General features: G+C 35.0%; 1 protein-coding gene across 1 annotated transcript in view; it reads right to left on the bottom strand.

Annotated features, from left to right (window-relative positions):
* Nucleotides 1-448: 448 nt before the first annotated feature.
* The window catches only part of KIF18A (kinesin family member 18A), a 31,734-nt gene continuing 9,055 nt past the window's right edge, over nucleotides 449-23,127 (bottom strand). The window contains exons 6-17 of the mRNA XM_008644083.2: nucleotides 21,415-21,612; nucleotides 19,990-20,163; nucleotides 19,034-19,108; nucleotides 18,675-18,784; nucleotides 14,773-14,935; nucleotides 14,036-14,200; nucleotides 13,483-13,604; nucleotides 13,064-13,299; nucleotides 6,106-6,586; nucleotides 5,489-5,593; nucleotides 2,753-2,862; nucleotides 449-1,046 (exon numbers count right to left, since the gene is read on the bottom strand). Of these exons, the coding sequence (XP_008642305.1) occupies nucleotides 898-1,046; nucleotides 2,753-2,862; nucleotides 5,489-5,593; nucleotides 6,106-6,586; nucleotides 13,064-13,299; nucleotides 13,483-13,604; nucleotides 14,036-14,200; nucleotides 14,773-14,935; nucleotides 18,675-18,784; nucleotides 19,034-19,108; nucleotides 19,990-20,163; nucleotides 21,415-21,612 (2,088 nt within the window). The 3' untranslated portion in view covers nucleotides 449-897. The remainder of the gene's footprint in view (nucleotides 1,047-2,752; nucleotides 2,863-5,488; nucleotides 5,594-6,105; nucleotides 6,587-13,063; nucleotides 13,300-13,482; nucleotides 13,605-14,035; nucleotides 14,201-14,772; nucleotides 14,936-18,674; nucleotides 18,785-19,033; nucleotides 19,109-19,989; nucleotides 20,164-21,414; nucleotides 21,613-23,127) is intronic.

The raw sequence follows: 23,127 nt of genomic DNA, 5'->3' as shown, positions 1-23,127 counted from the left end.
CCTGAAAGCTTTTGCAGGCAGCTCCCATTTCCTTCTTCAGAAGCCTCTGAAAAATGCTCCTACAATGTGTCAAATATAAATTCTGCAGCATACTTCATATTACTGAACTGATCAGGTTGGAAGCTCCTTGTTTCAGACAGCTGTCTGACACCACTGAAACTACTTACTGGACCTTCTTCCTCTGGCTCTCCCTAGATTGGAGAAATTCACATGCTTGCATTTGCACAGACCAAACACACTAGAATGACATTCTGAAGGCTGGGAAGGCTGTCAAGGTTACAGTATAACTATATATAAATTGCTCTGTCTCTGAATATTAATAATTTACTAGAAGATACATTGTAAACTACACATACTTATAACAATATTTGTCAAAATTGATTTAGGCATTTTTCGTAAGAGAAGAAAGGAACATTTTTGCTACAAATACATTTCACATTATATTGCTCTTAATAATATTAAAATTTATTTGAAGTAATTAACATAAAAACAAATTTACAGCTGAATTAAATTGAAAAAACAGAACAGGAACATTTACAACCAAGTAACAGACTAAAAACTGGAAATATAAAAAAATTTTAAAAATTTTGTAAATATTTTTCTGTCTCTTGGAACTACTTATGTCACCAATAGATGCTAACAATCTAAGAACAAACTGGCATGCTAATGCTAAGCATGAACGTGTTCTAATATTAGCATCTGCTTTACCTGCTTCAAAATGAAAAATAATGTTAACACAAGGAAGCTACTCCAATAAAAATAATTTAGTGGGTCAAAATAATTTTTCTACGACTTCCATCACAAAACTCTCAAAACTATTTACAGGAGGAAAAGGCAATTCACCCTATTCTCATTTGCTATCCATCCATCCTGCTGGAAATATGGACGAACTCAGAACTAAATCCTATTTTTTTTCTTGGAAACATGAAGTAAAAGATTTTTTGATGTCCTTGATTTAACATCCAGCGGCACATTTCCTTGAGAAAGGCTTCTAACAAAGTTTCTTGACATATTCTGTTCTTGCTTCCTGCTCTTTATTTTCATTCCTAGTGAAGAAAGAAATGCTATTAGAAATAGGGAGACATTCAATAAATGTAAGTAGAATTTAGCCTACATGGACCACCGTTTCAGAATATGCTCAAGAATTTTTACACATTTCTTTCCATTACTGAAAGCCTAATTTTAATATGCAAAAATGTAATCAATTTTAGCTCAGCAATCCAGTGTTTTAATTGTCTAGAAAGTCGAATGCTTAGACCCTCAACTGGCTTGAGATGCTATCAAAACGGCACAGTGGTCTATACAAAGGTGTAGGAATATGTAAAAATGTCATTAAGCCTTCTTATTATAGAATAGGATTGAAAAATGAACACTATGTCATTAGAGAAAGTTTTGTCTTTTTAATCTGTAAACAACTTTTCCTCTTAGGTATTTGGTTATGGTTTATTCTGCTCTTGTAATGCACGCTCTTGAAAATAAAGTGTATTTCATATTAAGTTAAACATTGAACAATCAAAACTTTATTCCCATTTCAAAACATGCTTTGCATTACATAGTATCTGAATTCCAGAGTCATGATTGAATAGCGCTAACTTCATAACCTGGTCAGTTGTAGTAGACATTGATACTGATATAACCATGTATGCAATTTGCCAAATAAGTAACTTGGTTAGACAGAATTTAGACTCAGATATTCAGTTTCCAGAAAGCTTCTTGTAATACAACCTCAACATTTCTCATGAATTCAGAATAAGACATTTTCATATGTACTTGCTTCCTCAAAGTAATTTTTACTTAAAAACATGTATGTGCTGTAAAACTGGTGTATTGCCCATGCCACTGGAAAAAGCTACACAAAAGAAATATTTTTTCACATTGCTTTTCCATTTCATAAGAAGAGCAGACAAAAATTTTAAAACTAATTTTGGATCTCCTCTAAACAGCCCAAGAAGATCATTAAGTGTATCATTGAAAATAGAGAGGAAAAGGAGACAATTGGGTAGAGATGAAGGAAAATTGTACAGATTTAGCACATTAAAATCTGCTGCAGGTGCCAAGCAACTTAGTCCCATGCACTAGAAAAGGCAGAGGTTTTTATAAAGTTGTGAAGACATTTGTGAACATTCACTGAAAAAATTATTTGTAACTGATTTTATTATAGAAAAGATTTATGCACCTCAGAGAGAAGCCATATAATTGAGGCAAACTTTCACAGAATAGAACTTGCTAATATTATCAGCAGTATGTTAGAAGCAAAATAACTTTTCCTCAGTTATTGTTTTTGCCCAAAATAGCCCCAAATTTTAAGACCAATAAGTCTCCGAAAAAACCTGTTATCTGTTAAAACAAATCAGTGTAGTGTTGCAAACTAAGGCAAACAATTAAAAACAGGCATGGAAATTATTAGAGAATTTTATTTCCTGATAAACCACATTTGGGCAAAATTGGTAATTAAATTCACCAAATTTCTCAACAAGTACATAAACTATTTTAGGTGGAAGACCTTGGCTCTTGGGGAAAAGGTGTTCCCAACAACCTTGTTGAATTTTGATTACATACTATCTATATAACTGACATTCTGATTTTTTTTAAAATAAAGGGATATACTATTCAAACCAATGGCTTAGTATACTATCACAGCAATACATGCTATTAAATTGACAAAATAAATTGAGTAGCAATCTTAATTTTGCACTTGCTGTACAATCACTGTTACCAATGCAGTGTCATCCACTCAAGCTCTGACACTTACCAGACACTTGGGGTACTCGCAAGGCTGCGTGGCTTAACAAGATGTCCTGTCGAATGCGTTTTGCAGAAACCGGGTCTTCCCGGCTGCCCAACACAGTGTTTGATGCAGAACTGGAAAAGTTGCCAGAAAGGTGTTTGCTTTCAGTACAGTCACTAAGCTTATTACAGTAGTTTAGGCCTTGCAGTGCAGAAGTACTTTAAATATTATCCAGTGTTCATAGAATCATAACAGAATGCAAACAATAAACTAATTTATTATGTATATCTGTGGATACTAGTCCCTGTTTTCCTTTTTAAAAATTTACAAAAATGCTTCAACTGTGAAAGTAAGAACTAATGTTGCCACTTGTATTAAAAGGCAAGACAATATGTCATATTTTTTTTGAAACTACAGAAGTCAGTTTGATGGTCATCACATACAAATTATACTAAGAAATAATCTTAAGGCATGTTACAAAATCCTTGAAATGACCAAGCTGTGTTTATTGAACAAATCACATTTTTTTATTGCTACAATAACTTTTCTAGGGCCTCCAACACAGTTGGAGGGGGTGGCTTCATTGCAGACAATACTTTTTAACTAGGCTGCAAGAAAACTGTTACAGCTTCAAATTCATTAAAACAAAACCTCTATATTTTATCCATAGCATTTTATGTGATGGACTTAAGGTCTACAGCAAAAATTATGAACCTATCTGATCTCACCCTTTTGCAACTGCCTCACAAATTTCCTCGGTTCCACTCGGCAAGACAGCCTCATAAACAAGCTAATTGTATTTATGTTCCAAGTTCCTATGCTTTTCCTATTCCTGTAACAAATATTGTATTATTTCCACTTTATAGTCCCCTAACTCACACTTTCTTAATAATAATTTTCTGCCTAAATAAAAATATATAGCAAGCAGCAAAGGCTAAGACTTGCCTTGTGCCAGTCCTAAAAATCTACTCATGCATGCTTCTTGCAAGGGAACTTATGCCAATAAGAATGTAATTTGGTAAAATAGTCTCTCTTATGACTGACTTGCCTCTTACCCCTTTATCCTCAAAATACGACTGTTTCAAATTATACTTCTAATGTGGACAATATGACTGAAATTTATATTTTTATTCTAACATTAGAAAGAGATGAATGACTGGAGAGAACCACTTCAATCAGGGAAAGCACGGGAAAGAAAAGAGGGAAAAAGTAAGGAAGAAAACAGAATGAAGGCACACTCTGAAAAGTAGGAGCATATTCCTTTCCTGCTTCACAAATGTGTTTTCATTCCTTCTCTTCATCATCAACTGCTAGACAAAACCATAAAGAATCTCAGTATACAGACAAGTTACTGAGGCAGAATGATCTCTATAAAAGGAATAGAAGTTGTGGGATTTTTCTGTAGTGGAATTCTAACTTGGAAATTGGGAAATATGTTTGAGACACAAAAGAAACAAGGTGAGCAGAAAGAGCTAGTCTTTTGGGAAGAAATAAGCATATATATACATGTTTTAAAATTATTACATAGTTATTACAAAAAAAAGTACTTTAAAAGCCTGTCTGAGAACTTTTATCTTAAGACTAGATAAATCAGGCTCCAGAAGTTCCCACCTCTCCCTAGAGAGAATGTAGAAAAAACTAGCTTGGTTTCAGAAAACAGGTGATTTATTTTGCTAAATTCATAATCAGCTCTTTGAAAATGTGAGCAGTGCCTCTTTTCTCATCCTAGAGCAAAAGAGTTTATTCCTCATCCTAGCAAGATAGTTTAGAACAGTAATTGATAACAATTGGAATAGTAACATGAAACTAGACCAGCTGAATGTGATCTCCTAGGATAATTCTCTATTTTGAAGGTGCTAATAAACAAAAAGGTGTTTAAGTTACTTCCATGTCCTGTGATCTATCTATAGACTTGCTCCAACATTCTTGAGATATCCACCATAACACCTGTGTGATGGTAGCTCTACTCACTGTCTAGCAACAGGTGACTCATAACATGATTTTAAAAAAGGTTGTATCAATTTTTGCTTTTCGAAATAGGAAAAAAAAAAAAAAAGACCAGCTGTTTCATCAGCTGTTCCATAGCTAATCAGGTTTTTAATACATTAAATAAACCCAAAACCAACCAACCACAGAAATACACACACAAAAAAATTACAATTCAACTTATTGTCTATTCAGTTTCAGCTTTTCTGGTGCTCCTACTAACAAGCCTCTTTTAGGGTCATAGACCAGAAGTGATTATACGAAAGTTCTTCCTAGAGCAGATCACAAAAACTAAGTCACAATATATGAGACAGAAAATGAATTATTGGAAAAACAAAGTTGATCATGTAACTATTGTCATGTATATCTTTTCCCCTGCTTTTTATTTTGGTAGTTTCTAATGTGTTCCAGAAAAGGCAGAATGCTTTCAAAAAACTTAGATTTTTAATTGATGACGAAATTTCTTTTTTCAGAATTATGTGCCATCTTTCTATTTTGAGTAGACAAGCAGCTACACAAGACATGATATTAGCTTGTAATTATTAAAACAGAAGTTCTTAAACCAAGATTAAAAAAAAAAAAATCTACTGAAGTTACCTGGAAAAGCAAAAAAAAATTCAATTGAATTCAAACATATTTGAATCACAACATGTGACATGCAGGTCCAAATGAATTGTACAAGATGCTTTCATATTTAAAATAGAATATAGAAACTGAAGTAAGAACATAAGAAATGAAAACTCATTTTGTATAGAAGGGTTAGTTTAATCCTACCTTAATACTTTTCTTTTTCTCTGAGCAGCTGAAGTCATTGCCATATACGAGGGCTTCTCAAATACCGGAGCAGAATTTTTGCTTCTTAAGGAAGAAAGATCAAGTCTGAAATAAAGGAATTACATTTGTGTAAAACATATTCTTGGTAAAGTCAAGTAAATTTGTTCTTAACTGTAAACAAATATATGGTAAGTTGAAAACCAAAACTGGAAATTCATCTCATTAATGTTGAAGTAGCTTTGCAGAATTCAGACATACACAGCAGCTTTAAGCATGGCATTTCACAGTGTGGTTAAGTATCCATTTTACAGACAGGAAACATAAGGCCTAGAGAAAGTAACTTGCCTGAGGCATCACAATCAGTTTAAAAAATGCTGTATTTTCTTTTTGGTACATATCTTATAAAACAGGAAAAGCCTTCAACTTCATTTGTTGTCACTAACACACTGTTTTCAAATAATGGCAGAATTGAATCTAATGTTGATCAAAATTGAGGGTTTGATTTTCAAAATGTTGGGTTTATTTATAAAATGGATATAAATGGAAAAACCCACCTGTAAAGACAGACAGGATTAAATTATTTGGTAATATTTCTTGCCCATATAAAAGGAAAATACCTTTGCACAATGCTATTGCTGCATGGCTGTGACTCCTTTACAGATGAGTAAGTAGACATTTCAGTTGTTTCATCTGTACCTTCATAGAGAATTACTGTTGAGTTCATGACGTTTTCATCACACTCTGGGATTACATCACATGTAGTGTCCATAATACTGGCCTTTTTGACTGGCATATCTGTACTACATGCACTGACTTCCTCTAGGCCTGCAAGGTGTAAAGCCTTCTTTATCACAGTCTGAGTATAGAAGCTTTGTACTGGCTTTCTGCAAGAGTCTGGTGTATAGACTATAGGGTAGACTTCCTTGGCAAGAGAATCCTCCAGGTGCTGGAGGCTGCATCGGTTAGAGGCAGGTGGAGTTGGAGCTACGACTGGAGAGTCCATCAGCCTCCTCCTAGTTCTTTTCTGTGGTGGTTCTGTACATTCTAACACTTGTGTATTTTTATTCATTTCTTGTGATGGTGTACCAAAAGAGGTGCCTGTGAAGCGTAAGTAACAATGGTTAGCACATCTAACTGTACATACTACTTAAATCTTGCATTTTCCCTCCTCTTCCCTACTGAGATATTAGCCGAAATTATTACAAATCCTATTTATTTCATATTCACATCAACTTGATCATATAAGTGAAATTATTTCTATTGCTGCTTAGTCTAAGATGGTATTTGCTCTGTGACACTCAAAGTATTATAAATATGCATAGGTTGGTATAGTTAATCCCAGAGGTTATACAAATAATCACAAGTAAGATATGACACATGCAAGAGGGAACGGAAGAGTAGGGGTATTGGAAATTATTGCACTACCACAACAAAACTCATATTTTAAGGTGGAACAATCAAAGTAATCTACATCTGACTCCTGATCATAGCCATTTTTTCCCCAGCAAGTACCTTGCAGAATATTGAGAGGCTGTTGAAAAAGGAATGACACAGAACCATTTAGAGGGAAAAAATTATCTGACACTGCAAATGAGAAAGTAGGGTTTTGGAAAGGGGGAAGCAAAGTTACCAGGATTCTCTCACCCCACTCTATCAACTGCTCTAGAATATAACTTCCCCCACCCTCAAAAATAAAGCAAGCAATACAGTGTAATTGGCCATTCTCATTCATCCTGATTTAAACTATTTTTCTTGAAGTATCATAATGTTTTTCTTTTCAGGCAGGTGGTAATAAAGGCAATCTACAAAGTAAGACAGAAAAGGCCTTTCTTTTATTCAAGCTTTCAGTGAAGGAGGATCATTTTAAGACACAGCTCACTGTTCAAATGGGTAGGCAACTGGTGACTTACACAGTTAATAACAAAAAAACTATGGAATTTCTTTTTTAAACAAATCAAGAGCAGGAGAGGGCTGTCAAAACCCCAAGTGCTTTTATATTTAACTTCCAGTGCAAATTTAAGAAATGAAGCCTAGTATCCTTAAAATACCTGTGGATTGGCTCCCCTTCAGCTGGCAGCCACAGATTCATACTTCTCCTTTCTGCATTGCCTACTCCATGCCTATGAGCAACTAAACTGCAAAAAGAACCCCTGCTTTTTAAATTCATGCAAGTTACTCAGGAATTAGCTACGGTATTCCTAGTACAGTGTTGATAAATATTTATTTCTTCTAAATTTCATTCTATTTTTGCCTCAGACTAAGAAAGCTAGTTTGAACTCCTCAGTCTGAATGCTTCTATAGTTCTCTCTCATGCGTTAACACTTAGGGCATTTCAACTGTTCTGAAAACATTCTTTGAACAGGACAAAGACTGATTAAAAACATGTATGTATAGTATTATTTCACCTCCACAAGCTTGATTTGTTACAGAAAGCAAGGCTTAAATAGTTGCAGTTTTTTCTCTGCTTACCATTTCTCAGGCCCCATTTAATTTTGACCTCATTGACCAGTTGCAACCCAATTTGCCAAGATGCTTTAAAAAAGCCAATTCCCCAAGTACCCTGAGAAATCAGATGTCTTGGGGAAAAGGCCCAAGTAAGATCTTCATTGAAGAAAAGCCAATGAGGGATGATCTTGGCACCGTTGTTGCCTACACACTTCGGTACTAGACATGCCATACAATTGGATACCCAGCTGCATGAGATGATGCCCAATTAGAAAATACAAAATAGAGCTATAAGAGACAGCAAAGGATTTAAAAGATCACAATGAGACCTATACCTGTTCCAGGAGGATAGAACAGGTAGTATCAAAGTGTGTACAAGGAGCAAGTAAATGAGATGGTTAGATATAGGCCACATGTCTATTCTATGTAGTCACAACTTAATTCAATATTGAAAACTTAATTATTCAACTTAGAAAAAACAAAGCAAACATTTATTCCTCTCTTAGGGGCTTAGTGTCAGAATGAACAATGTTTAAGTTCCTTATGGGAAAAGTAGTGTGGACAATTACATGAATGATTACAATTTTATTACATGAACGATTACAATTCGATTATGTTGCTTCCAGCTTTGAAGAAACAAATACATAGAAAACTTGGGCCTGAGAGGACTACATTAAATAATTGAACTGTGAATTTGTCTATGTGTGCACCTATGTAAAGTTCACTTTATGTATGTAAAGGACTTTTTCTCGGTTAAAATGCAAAATATATTATTTTCTTATACCACATCTAATCCATGACCAGCTTTCACCAGGTGAAATGCAGCAGGTTGCTGACATGCAGTGCCTTGATTGTAATCTAAACACTAAGTTAATTCATATATTCTCCATGAGTAGTGGAATGGAAATAGCAGTAAAACAGGGCCTGAATGTTGCCCAAAAAATCTTTACCTCCACCCAAAATAAAATAGGCCCATTGTGATAAAGACGTATTTCTCCAAGACTTGGTAGGATTTAGTAACAAACAAGAAACTTACTTATGAACAATTTAAAACAACTACTCTCTGACACTATCAACAATGCTATGCCTCATTACTGTGCTTGCTTTTTAATTTTGTTTTAATGAGTACAACATATACTTCAGTGTAATAGACTAACAGATCTTTAAAAAAAAAATTCAAGTCATCACAACCAAAAATTGAATCCAAACCTTTTTTAAAAAGACTTTTGATGTCTTATATTCGTAAATACAAGAATAAGGTTTATATAACCTAGTGTTTGAAATAACTATCCATTAAACGCCTCAGGACATTTAAAATATTCATTTATTAGATTTTATTCCTACTTATATGCATCTGAATGTCTGTTTCAGGAAAAATAATGGTTAGAATTCTATTAGTCCATTGTTACATTAGGACAGGGAGGTTTCAGTTTCAGAAAGTTTGCTTACTGTAAGACACTGAGGTTTTGCTAATGTCCTAAAGTTACTAGAAGGAAGTCTGATGGAGAAACATTTTGGTGGGAGTGCCAAGGTTTAGAAGCTTCTACAGGCCTAAATATTGGAAGCATTTTAAAATTAACTGTAAATGAAAGCATTTAAATCATTAACTAAATACGTAAAGAACACAAAGATACTGCCAACATAAATAATTTGATGAATTCCATTATAATGGACAGCATTTTGTACTGTAATACAAGTAAACTAATAATGATAGTTGCAGGAATTCTATATAAAGCAACTATAAGCTGTTAGCAAAAACAAAGACCTATTTTTAAAATTTATTTATTTCTGAATAAAACTCATTGTAAAACTAAGTTAAAACACAACAAGCTTTTCTTGTCATTAAAGTGTTAGAAATCATATAAAATACTTAAGAAGTGTCCCTCCCCATAGCTTTTTGTGAAATTATTATGTTGCTCCTAACACAGTAAACAGGTAAACAAACATCATCAGCAGTATCGTGCTTAACTTGGCTTCACTAAGTAACATAAACCAAATACGATGCAACAAAAACAACTCCAAAATCCTAATTCCACTTTAGCTTGTTGTTCTACTGTATATAGCTCCAAACAATTACAATCTCAGGTAAATAAAAATACAGCAAGGAAAACATTTGGACCCACAAAATAAAGAATTGCCAGTGTTTCTATTTCCATCTTATTAAGGAAGCAAGATACTGAAGCTTCTTTTTGCAAGTGCTTTTAAAAGCTACTATTGAGAAGTTTATGCAAAAGGGACTCAGACAACTGAAGCTGCTACAGAAACCCTACTATATCCATAAATTTCTAAATACATGGTACTGAAGATGATACAGTGGAGAAGCAAGTAGGGCTATTTATATTTCCTTAAAGAACAAATCTAAACAGTTCCTGAATGGATGTCTAAGGGTAATCATTAAGTATTGTCATTATCTTTCAGTAGGAAAATAAACAACATGCTCCAACTTTAAAAAAAAAAAAATTTCAAACCTGTTCCATAATAAGGCAGAGAAATTATGTTTATAGTCTGTATTTGCTTCATGTTTTATAGCTACTTCAATCTTTTGCATCAATGTCATCATAATAATTCAGTAATATTTTTTATTTCATATACAAAAATGAATCACTTATGTACTTTACAGAACAGCCAAAGTTAACCTGATGAAGTAGCTTAAAAGAAAAATTTGGAAGTTTTATTTCCGTAACTAGTACTTTCAGCTACAATGCTTCTCTTTAAAAATTAACATTATACCAAACATATTTTAGAGTAGAGATCACATATTTGCTGATCCTTAATTTCAGGCTGATGTTTATAAAACACAATTATCAAAATTCTTTAAGATACTATTTAAGAGATTCACTCAGAAATTAAACATAAAAGCCATCATCCACTGATCAACCACCAGTGATATGAGGTGGTTTTGTTCCGTAGTTTGTTGTATCATTTGTCCCAAAAGACTACTCAGAAGTACTGATTTATCTGACAAGAAACACAGCAATATCAGATATTTACAGCCCTGTGCATTAATACAAGAAGCAGAATGCACTATGTGTGAAACATGAGTCACAGCAAAAGTGAGCAGAGCTCATGGCAAAACTACTCTGATGAATTGAGTTAGTTCTAATTGACATTAGGGACAAAATAATGGCCAAGACTTCTCTTCTTCTGGAACTCATGCTAATACATGCATAAGGGGATTATTTCTGGAAACTGTGCTAAATTAAGTCTACCAGGTTGTTCTGCTAAAGTGAAATTAAATATTAATGTATGCATTTCAATAAACATTTCTGGGCTACCACTGATTGATCAAATTACAATTCTAATCATACATTTTCATTCTTTAACAACTGACTCATGGAATTCCAAATTGCAAATGAGGTCTAGTCAAGGCATTTCAATTATTTAATATTCCTTTGACCCAAAGGCATCATCACTGTGATGGCAAGTTTCACAACAGTTTCACAAACAACAGCTGTGAACTGAAAAAGGCCCATATCCAGGCTGCATTCTTGCAAGTCCCAGTGATCAGGTGTACTGTTTTACACAGCATGAGAAAAAATACTTAGAAATCACATAAGACAGTAAGAAAGAGCTGCTTAATAAGACAAATCTTTCCTATTCCAGACGTGTTTTTCCTGCTTTTAATCAAATCTTTTACTATGTACAACTATACCCCAATTTTTTCTGCCATACAAAATAAAAAATTGACTTTTCAGATCAGAATGTTTGTGACAAGGGGAGGCAATAGATGCCTTTTTTTCTTCCTCTCATAAATCAATTCCATTCTCTCAGTGGTAATGTACAGTAAGGCATCTGGAAATGAGATGCTTGAAACAGTGCCAAGAACTTCCCCATTCACAGAAATACTTGCAAGTACCAGTCAGAGCTCTCCAGCCCTCAGTCTGAATTCTGAATACTGTATGGCTCCCCATTAATGAACACTTCAGAATGGATGCCCAAATACATTCTTAAATGAACCTGTTTCCATAGCTCGTGCTTTCTTTGACACAGTTAAATTGTTCATCGCATTGCACATTTATGGTTACATGAAGCGTACAGAAGCTTAATCTAAATTTTTAATGTATGTGTCAAAAAAAGAGAGAAGATATTGGAAAGCCAGCATTTTCTGTAAAAAGCAACAATTTTTACTTTTAATTAAGGTCAGAATTTTAAATGAGGTGTTTAAAGGTTTCAAAGGCTAAAGGAGAAACAAGATAGAGAAGGAGGCCAAGTCCTGGAGTGAAGCACTACACGTGCTTTAACAAACCATATGAACTTGAATTATCTTTCACTAGAAATCAAGAGCTGATTCACAAGAATTGACTATCTTGATAATTTGACCATAGAAACAGATATTGAATGAATGGCCAGAAAACATCTTTATCTTTTCCTCCCACACTACGACTTTATTATATTTAAGAGACTCTTTACACAGAAGAAATCTTCATTAGAAACAAAGATTTAGGCATTACTGGAAATCAGCTGAAATTCTTTGCTATTTAGAAACTCCTGATAGGAAGAAGGATCTTATAACAAGATAATACCAAAATCAATTAATACAATAAAGTAAGAACATTTAGAATTATATTCCAAGAACCTACTTCATAGAAGACCTTTAACAAAACCTAGAACAAATCCCCCTACCCTTTCAGTTTTGCTATCCTTCTCTTTACAATTTTTAAATTCCTTTTCCACATCAATTACTAGTTTGACTTCCTTCTTCAGGACCAGCTAGCAAATGCAGTTAATTCCAAAGAAACACACAAGAAGTTAAGGTCTTGGTTTCATAGTTTTACCTATTCTGCAGAAATTATGTAGCTGCTTTGACCTTTGGGAGACAGTGCTTGTAAACAGAAAAGTTATTTGTGTGACTTAAAATACTTTTTAAGTGAGAACAGCCAATAGCAATTAATTTGCATTTGAACATTGTCATGGTTCTCCGAAAGAACTGCAGGCAAAACTTTAGTGTCATTAAAAAAGTTTCTGCAATGATTACTGCCTCATGTTCTGCAACACACAGAATTCAGCACCGTCTTTAAATACAGATGGTTTCCTGCATCACTACCAATTTAAATACATAGTAACTAAACAGGGACCTGTAGTTTGTTAATTACTGAAACTTCCAAATATGGATAAGGCACTGATACTTACGGCATGGGGTGTTTGGTCTGCTCACAAGCTGCGGGAATGAAAAGATAGCTGACATTTCTACTTCATGGTTTTGATTTTGATTCTTTTCAGTCTGGTCAGCCCAAGCTACCGATTTTTGTCTTTGAATCAGTTGCTCAACCTCTGCAAATTCAGTCTCACTTAAGTCATTTGTCAACCCAGCTTCTTTCAAAATCAGGTATTGCTTGCGAAGAACTGGAAGTGCAGTATTTAGTACTCTGTAAACCAGCAAGAGGCATGACAAGTTTGCTTAAGAAAACATAATTTTAACTCAGAAAACAAAAAGTTTGAGAAAAATCTTACTTCTGTTTCAATTAAAACTAAATTCTCTAAATAGGTCTTCTCAAGTTACACATGTCAGAATGTAAGTCTTATCACACCTGCCCCGAAACCATACTTACTTTTCTGTTTGCTTATAATACTGATCTTGAAGGGAGACCAGAGACAACATGTGTTCAATCTGAGCTTTCAGGTCCTGAACTTCTAGGTTTAAATGCCAATACTGCAGATCTTGACAAAGTTCCTTTGGGAAATTAGGAATAAAAATGAAAATCAAACAGCTATACATCAAACTGGTAAGAAGAAACTAAAATTTAAACTAAAAATAATATTAGATCACCCTATATTGAAAACTAAAGATGGAGTGGAGCTATATTACTGTAATAAAGTTTTATGGTAGAAAAGTATGAATTATTTGATTTTTATTTACATCCATAAATATAACTTTGTAGAGTCCTTTGACCAATAGTGTGTATGGTGCAATTAGCATTAAGAATCCAACAGGCACACATGGATGCTTATCTATGCATACCAAAGATGTTTGCCTCTGTCTGTTTACTCTCCCCATACATTTTACTTTATTTCACTTACTAAGCTGTTCTTAACTCAGAGGTTTTACCCTTTTACCAATTCTCCTCCCCATCCCCAACCATGACAAAGTGAAAGGCATTTTACTTTTGGAATACACCCTTCTTGACCCAGAAGGCGCATTTCATTTTCAACACGGTGCAGCCATTTGGTATTTTCCTCAAAAAGATTGGTCTCCTCTTCTTTTTTCTTCTGCATGCGTACATAGTGGCTATTAAGTGCTGCAAGCCTTTGATCCCGCTTGCAAGTGGCCTTAAAGAAAAAATCCCCCCCCAAAAATAATCAGCATTTAAGGTGGAAACTTTCAAATTATGTTCACCAAATTCTCTTTATATATAAAATTTTTTTTCCTTACTTTTATATAACATAACCAAATAGTTCCTAGTAACTCAAGGATGAATATGAAAAAGCAATTTTTCTGTTTTCCTTATGCAGTATGTCCTACAAAAAGCCTGCTAAAGGATAAAGCATTGGGTAAAAGGAAAATCCTCTATCTTCAAACATCAAATTCTTCTGATGTTTGTACTGTTTCTGAAATATGAAAACTAAAAGGCACAAAACCAGCAACAGCAAGCTGGATATGAGCAAGATAGTGTCCTAACAAGGCAAAGGGCACTCTTTTCTAGTCAGAAGACAACTATACTCTGCTGTTACCTCAGAAATTAGGTCACTACATCAATAGTCATAGAGGAGTGATAATCTGTGTGTCTCATTTTTAATTCAATATTTATGCATTAATTCATTACACAATTACTTAAGCAAAATTTACACAAATATACCAAAATGAAGAGATGATACCCTGCACTACATTACAGAAAACTCACCTTTTCTACTCTTTCTTCAGAGCACATCAGTTGAATTTGTTCATGACATTGATTCTGGTAATATTTCTTTAGTGTATTTTCTTTCAGTTTCATTTCCACATTGAGGTATTCTTTTCTGATTTCCTCACGGTTTGCAAATACATTTTTAAGGATTTCTTTGTATCTAAAGCCAAAGAATAATAATTAATTATGTATTGATGACTTTTTATGCCCATCTCCTTTGGTAGGGGAATTTTCAATTCCAAGTTAATAAGATAAGTATGAAGAAATTAAAAGGAAATTAGTAAAGCCTATTATAGATGAGCACTAAATAAAATGTCAGTAAATCTGTAAGAATGTTTAAGTATTTGAACTGAAAATGGGATGTGAAATTTTGAAGGAGTCACTAAAAATAAACCTTGTCATACTTATGAAGACAACACTGGGATTTAAAAGAAAAGACCTATGTGAAGAAGCTTTAGGATGCCTTTCTCTAACTCCAAAAGATACTAAACACCTATGTTCTCTACTTCTTACATCAATTTATTAAACAGATCAGACTACTGTTGCCATAGACACAGTGTTCAAAGAACCTGCTAGCTATCCTCAAAAAAAGGAAAACCAGAAACGTCTTCAGTTACTCACTTTCCCTGAAGCAGCTGTACAATTTTCATCACTAACGGACAAGAAAAATCAGAACACTCATCATGTTTCAACACATGATAGGCTAATGGGGGGAAAAGCAAAGTAGTGGTAGATGGTACTCAAGGAGTTACTGAGTAACCAGTTATCTGGTTACCCCTAGTCTGCAACACAAGTCAGAGTAACAAGAATAAGAAGACCTGGAAGCATTGCCATACTGCAATATAACTTTCACTCGTGGTACTTTTTCACTTCACTCCTGAATACTGAAAATGTTTCAGTACAGAATGGCCAAAAGATACTGTATATCTCAATAATGACCAACCTTATATACAAAGTATTTCATTACATGCTATGTTGTTAGAAATTTACATAAAAATAAAAGTACAGCTCAACATGCAACTGTTCCAAAGACAAGCAACGTTAGAGGTTACACAGTTTTTAGTATTAAAAACCCCCCACAAAATTAAAAGCTGTAAAAATGCTAAAAAAACCCAGGTTCAACTCCAGAACAAGTTGAAGAGACATTCTTGTCATGTAATTGACTTCTTGCCAGTGTTTCAGAAGTAGCAATTCTATTTCATAGTCTAAAGTTTGAATAATTGAGTCCTTTATTCTAGTGTTTTATTACTCTCCTTTTAAAAAGAAACAGAATTAAGAAAATAATTCTTCTCCACAGGTTTAGAAATACAAGTTTTCCCCAAGTGTCTAGAGGATGATGCTGTTGATCTTGGTAAAAAAGTGTACTAGAACTCTCCCAGAATTTAGAAGTATTATTTCTTTAAGGAACTGATGCCTTTTCCTGGTCTTAAAATCAAGAATCAAACACGGTTAGAAGGGGAAAAAGGGATTTTACCTTGGTATTTATTTTAAGGATCCTTAGGTGCACACATCCTGGTGGAATGCACCGAAATGCACCCTGCAAAATGCCCACCCCAAAAGATCTGGTACAACATTCTAGGTTTTACTAATTAGCATATCTATCAAAGATTCCCCAATGGGAGGCTCAAGTGAGCCCCTCTCCCCAAGGAGCCCTCTCCTGGATGGTTCTATCTTGGTTTACAGAATGTGTTCTGGAGAGGACCTTGGGGTCTGGGGCACACTGATCCCTAGCTACGAAGCTTCTAAAATGTTTAATCTCTCAGCTTGACAAACAAGTCCAAGAATGTAGGCAAAAAGCACCATGAATACAGTTGTAATAAGGTATAACAGGGGTATAAAAGAAAAGGCAAAAAATCATCATGGCATCAGAACAGTAACAGGTTAATGGTTGGACTCTATGATCTTTGAGGTATTTTCTAACCTAAAAGATTCTATGATAATGAAACAGTCAGCTGCAGAGTATCAGAGTTCTTACCCTACACTGTTCCTATCTATACTAATATACCACCGATTGCACACTGCTTGGAGAATTTTTGTCCTCCATAGTATTCATAGAAACATGGTTCCTCCCAGCTGCTTGGGAAACACAGCAATACGGAACCAAAGTGAATCCTCTCAGTTTCCATCACAGTAGAAAGCTGGGTATAATTCAGACAAGGGTGCAGATTCTGATTCTATATACACTCCTTATAAGGAGCCGTGACTGGTAAACCAACCTCTTGTGTACATATATTCACCAGTGTTCCAAATATAGCATAAAGTATAGAAGCCTTTGTGAAGTTCCTGCCCTGAGCTGGATTCAGTCTTTCAATAAGCACACTTCTGTTCTTTACTTGAAAAATTACAAAGTTATCCTGTAGGCATATCCAGGGTGTGAACCCCCTATACTACCTAGTGTCAAAGAGGTCAAGGTTGTAGCTCTTGAGACAACGTCCACTGTCTACCTCAACAGGCTCAAGACTTGAAGGATTGGCAGACGACACATCTCCAAGCTTTAGGCAGAAGGAGGAATGACTAAGGTTTGAAGAAGCAAGTGGTGTACCCAGTGAGTCTCTTTCAGATAAAAGTGACACAAATCATGGGTAGTTGGACTGAAATACAAGATCATGGATATGGCTCTCTTCCCTGTCCCAACTAAAAGGGAGAAGGCAGCACAATACCTTCAAAACCTGTGGGAGAAATCAATTCATTACCTACACCATCAGTATGATGAACCTGGCAGGATACTCATCAGAAAGAAGAGAATGAGACATCCACATCATTTCTGATATCCAGAGGGAATGGGATAGGCTTACATGTGGCCCTGTGGATATTCCGTAACAATAAAATGCAAACAAACACTCTCTGACCAGAAAATCTTGGCATAGACTATGTCCAGCCTTTTGAAGGGGTATTTTAGAGACCCTTCCTTCGACTGACTCTTCCCACACACAAAGAATGAAATAAAGGGCAAATCACAGGAAATTAAATCAATCTTAAAGACATACAGTGCAAAAATATGCAGGAAAACTGTCAGAACTATCAACATGACTTAGAAACCCACACTTCTTTTGAAAATTCAATTTAAATAACCTGAATGAAAGGGTTTATTGAAATGTCTGGAATGCCACTAAAATAAAGCACAGTTAGAAAATATCTTGCTTCGAATGGTTTTTTACTTCACCTCAAAGTTTTCCAGGTTAAAAAATAGCACATTCAAAGGGCTAAATAAAAAAAAAAGTTAGCTGAATCAACTTAGGTGAGTAATTGTCAGAAATATGAGATGGGATATGCAGAGACACATCTCCTGAAAGTCTTCTGCTCCAAAACCTACCCTCTTCATAGAATACAGTGGCTTCTACAACAAATTGATACCTCACATTTTAGTTTGTAGCTTTTTATGTTCTCTCATGAGACGGTCGCATGAGAAAAGATAGACAGGAACATTACCAAGAAGAAAAAGAGGCCAAGAAATATTAAAGCAGTAGAAAATAAAGAATCTACAAACATAAATTGAACTCTTTGTAGAAAAAATTCCAGGTTTTGTCACTCTCAAACCTTGCAGGAAAGATACCACTTGAATTAGTGTCTGCCAACAGTCGCAAGAGCTGCTGTCATTTATGCAAACTACATTCTGCCTACCCACAAACACAACCTGCTAAGAAGCTTTGCTGGAAGTCAGCATTCATATGCTCCTTCCTGTCACATGTCATTTCCTGCATCCCCCTCTTTCATTTTAAATCCACCACCAAATTGCTGTAAAAAGAAACAACATGTTAAGCAAAGCCATACCTACATCTAAGTAAAGCAATGTTAAAATGAGGAAACCAATATTGAAGAGAGTAGGTTTGTTTTACAAATGCTTTTACAAGTTAGACAAACTCCAGCCTGCAAGCAAGCTCATGATATGATTCATTTACCTTTCTATTTCCACTTGCTGGTTGTTTGAAAGTTCTGCAGTATTATGATTTTCAGGAATGCTTGCTTGCTTTTCTTCGTATTTTCTCAGTTTCTCCTTCAACATTAGGATCTAAACCAAAAGAAGCACCTTTTAGTTGAAATAGGTTGTTTTTTCTTTTTTTAAAAACTATCATTCTGTGCTGATATTCAACAGCTTTACAAATGGCAGCAGGTGATACTCCTCTCAGAAGACAAAATTCTCTTACTTAAAAATACATTAGAACCATATTACCTTATAGATTCAATCCCATAAACTACTTTTTATATTCAAATAAACAGTTAACCTTTCAACTTCTTAACAACAGATTTTTATACATACCTCTTGCTTTTGTTCATTGCAAATTTTAACATACTGGCTTATGTAACTGTCCAAACTAACAACGTTGCTCTTCAACTGTAAAGAAACGAGTTAGAATTTAAAGGCAGCTCCTTTGTGTTTTCATGCATAATAAACACACTGTGTGTAAGCACTACATAGTTACACGTACACTATATTATGAGGAAAGAGATTAATAAAATCCTGACTTGCACAACAAGAATAAGACTGTCAGCTTTTGCACACCCATGGCCAGGACATTTCCCTCAACAAACTGAAAATAATCACATTTACATGTGCAAGCATATTTTGCATTTATTCAGATTAGTTTCACTATTTAATGCCTATCTTGTGCATTTTATTATAAAAGCTGCCATTAAGTATGCAACAAATGGAAACTACAGTGAACCCTGTATTACATAAAAAGAATTAGGAGCTACAATAAAAAAAGATGATGAAAACTAAAATTAAAGCAATAGAGAGCAGAAACAGGACACTCCAGCTTTTCATCTATCAATACAATCTCACTGAGCTACTTGACTCCAGCTGAATTCTACCGGTACAAACCTGGACTGGCTCTTGTACAACTGGCCAGAAATTTCTTTAATATACTTTACAGTTCTCTGAGAAAGTAATAGCAATATACTAAAAAAGGATGTGAATTCTACCAGCTAAGGATTATTTCTAGATTTCATGCTCACAAAACAAACTGTTTCAAACTGGCAGCATCATCTCATTAACAAAGTTATGTTGCTTTTAGGTCAGATCTAGGATCTACTATATATCTGCTACACCTATCACTTAGATAAGGAAGAGTTGACTGTAAAGAAAGAAAATGTAATGCAACAAAATTTTGACACAAAAGTGAAGAAAAATATAATATTCCAAAAGAAATCATTCTTCTTTTAATACTGCATTATTGTACTTTGACAAGAGATAATAGATACCAATATACTCACAGATGACTTGATATCCTTTGCTCGGTTTGCATACTTAAGAGTATTATAGGTATCATCGTAAAACAAAGAAGATGGGCTAATAGCAGCTATCATTATTGTTCGGCAATTTCCTCCAAGAGAATCTTTCAATAAACGAGTAAGCTTGCTGTTTCGATAAGGAATGTGTTTCTTGCTCTAAAAAGAGTAATATATATTTTTATGGTTTAGTCAACTGTACTTTAAATAAAAGTCTGCTTAGAATTTCAAGAGTGACACAAAACATGACAAACAGCCATGAAACTTTTCTTTGACATAAGTAATTTTTCTTAAAATTATCTATACATCTCAAACAGTTTAAATCTCTTGGAACTGTTCAATACCTTTACAACACATGTATTAGCTAGATTACTTTCTGACGTCTGGATATGTAACTCCTATTTTTGTGATGGGGCAACTAACAGAAAAAGTAAACTACATTAAACTACTTTCAGTTTACAAAATCATCCAGATTGGGAAGGACCTCTAAAATCCCTCTAGTTCAATACCTCTGCTCAAAGCAGGGTCAGTTAGAGTAAGATGACAAGGACTATGCCCAGTAGGGTTTTGATTATCTCCAAGGATGGAGAGTACACAAACTTTCCAGGCAACACACACTCTGCTTTACGAAGCTACAGAATTTTAATTTCATTATGCTAAGTTTGGCCACTAGGAACCCAATCCCACATCAAATAAATCAATATGAAGATTCTTTCTTATGTCCGTGGTAGATTATAAACTCCACCTTCCACTCCAACAAGATGATGAGGACATGCAGCAACAGGAAGGGAAATAAAATCTGATTTTCTCCTGGCATATTTGAAGGAGGAATTTGCTAGCTGAGGAGGACAAAGAGTGTCATGGTAGACAATGCACTTGACTCTATTTATGCAAAAGTTCAGGAGGTTTTGCCATTGTCCTACACAATCATACCTATTCCTTGCCTTAAGCTGGTGAGCCAGATCAAGAGATTGACTCACTGCTTTGAGCAGGGATTTGAATGCGAGATCCCAAAAGAATAACTTGGAAGAGGGGCTGTTTTTGCCTGTAAAAGCTTCTTCCCCCCAAGATTAAAGCTTAATTTTAAGGTTATTCATTTACTCATGCAAGCTTCTCTATATATGTTTGATTTTGAAGAAGGTCTATAAGAAAAACAGGTACCATTCATCTTTGACACCATCCTTAGGTAGCTGCACATCATTTTTAAGAATTCTCTCTCTTCAGGACTGTCTTTCAGCTATCACAGACATGATGGTGGAAACCCTTGAGACAATCTTACATGAGAATGATGATGTGAGTAGCACTGACAATGTAAACTATATTATTCAAGCAGTTTAGCACTTTTTAAAACGTTTTCAGAACTTTTATCTTTACTAAAAGGTAAAGACTGCATGGGAAACCAGCACATACCTTTGGATCTGCCAATGCATTAATGACATTTCCAAGAGCAAGCAGGGACCTGTTAATATTTGTTCCTTCTACAAAACGAGCCCCCTTGGCATTTGTTGCATTGGCACGTTCGGATCCTGCCAGGTCAATGAGAGACATCTTGGCAATACGAATATTTTGATTAATACTAGCTGTTTTATCTTGCTGCCGTAGGTAAATCTACAATTAAAAAAAAAAAATTAAAAAATAACCACTTACCAATCTACGCAATAAGTTAATTTCATAGTGTAACAACTGTTTTTGGACATTTATATCGGAATCCTTGTAATACAAGTTAAATCTTGTAGTACATACCTAATGTCAACAGTCAGTTTGACCTAATGGAAAATAGTCAATCCATTTCTGACACCATTTAAAGTTCCTTGTTTCATGCATTAGTAAGGAAAGAAGCAGAGTATAGTTGCACTGAGTTTGACTGAGGTAATTTTCTGTGCAGCAGCCCACATGTTGCTTCCAGACTTGTGAACAGACAGTGCTGATAACACACACTGATGATGAGCTTTTGCTGAACAGCAGTTGTATGGTGTCAAGGCAGTGGGCAAGAGGTTGCAAGCAAACAGCTGACCCCAACTGACTGCAAGTTGCTCTGAGTAGCCATTGCTTGAGGAATGACTGGGCATTGGTCTGATGGCGGCAAGTAATTGCCCCCCCCGGCACTTTCCCCTCACTTAAGTGAATCACAAGATACCTCCCTTCTCTTGCTTCTGATTCTCTCCTCCGTCCTGCTGCAGAGGATTAAGAGACCAACTGGCCCAGGCTCACAAAGCAGCAAAGATAAGTGAGTTTTTTACCAGGAAAATTAATTTCACAGCTCTTGATTCTTCTGCACTAAAAATGCTTATCACACTCCTGAACTTTAAATTGAAAGAGGTGTTCCTTTTTCAAATGCACGTTTAAGGGGTATGCCATAAAGATATGTATAGGGATAAACCAGGAAAAGGCTGGCCTTTCAGTGATTTAGACTTAATTGTATCTTCCATTAATAGGAAACAACACTCATTTACTGCTGTGAAAATACACTCCAGGATTTTTTCAAATGTGATGCCTCCTGAGGCCAGTTGTTCCCCTCCCATCTTTCTTGAAATTTTCATGGTACCAAGATGTTCAAAGAACCAAACACTTTTGCTTCCTTCTGCTGATGAAGATGTTCTTTCTTCAGGTTTATAAGGAAGTAGGCAAAGCAGGAATATACGGTCAGTAAGAAGAATCAAAGTTATCCTCAGATGGCTTTATACTCTTTCAGGATTCTCTATATATTTCCCCTTCTTCCATGTTGAGTGCCTTGCCATTTGTTTATATGGCTAATGGTTACTGACGCATTCATGAACGCCCTTCTGGACAATGAATTAGGAAAGAGCTGTCATGAATACAAGGTGACTGACTAGTAAAGACAGTATCTCTCTACTTCTGTAGCTTTAAGCTTTGTGCATGAGAAATGAAGTCTTCACAGTTACCTTGTAACAGGAAACAGATTGACAAGAATTGTGAATAAATAAAATAAAATTCTTATGACTTGCCATGAAATGTAGATCTATTTCAAATACATATGTTTCTATATCAAACAGTACAACTAAGTTCAGCTGTACTATTTCCAGTATAACAGACAAAAACCCCAAGAACCTCAGGCTGAGAACCTACTACCAGAACAACACAGTAACTATCGTTAATGAAGTA

Source organism: Corvus brachyrhynchos, unplaced genomic scaffold (genome assembly GCF_000691975.1).
Source record: "Corvus brachyrhynchos isolate BGI_N302 unplaced genomic scaffold, ASM69197v1 scaffold281, whole genome shotgun sequence".
NCBI classification, from domain to species: domain Eukaryota; kingdom Metazoa; phylum Chordata; class Aves; order Passeriformes; family Corvidae; genus Corvus; species Corvus brachyrhynchos.
Note: the sequence above shows the minus strand (reverse complement) of the source record. Positions and strands in the feature narration are given on the sequence as shown.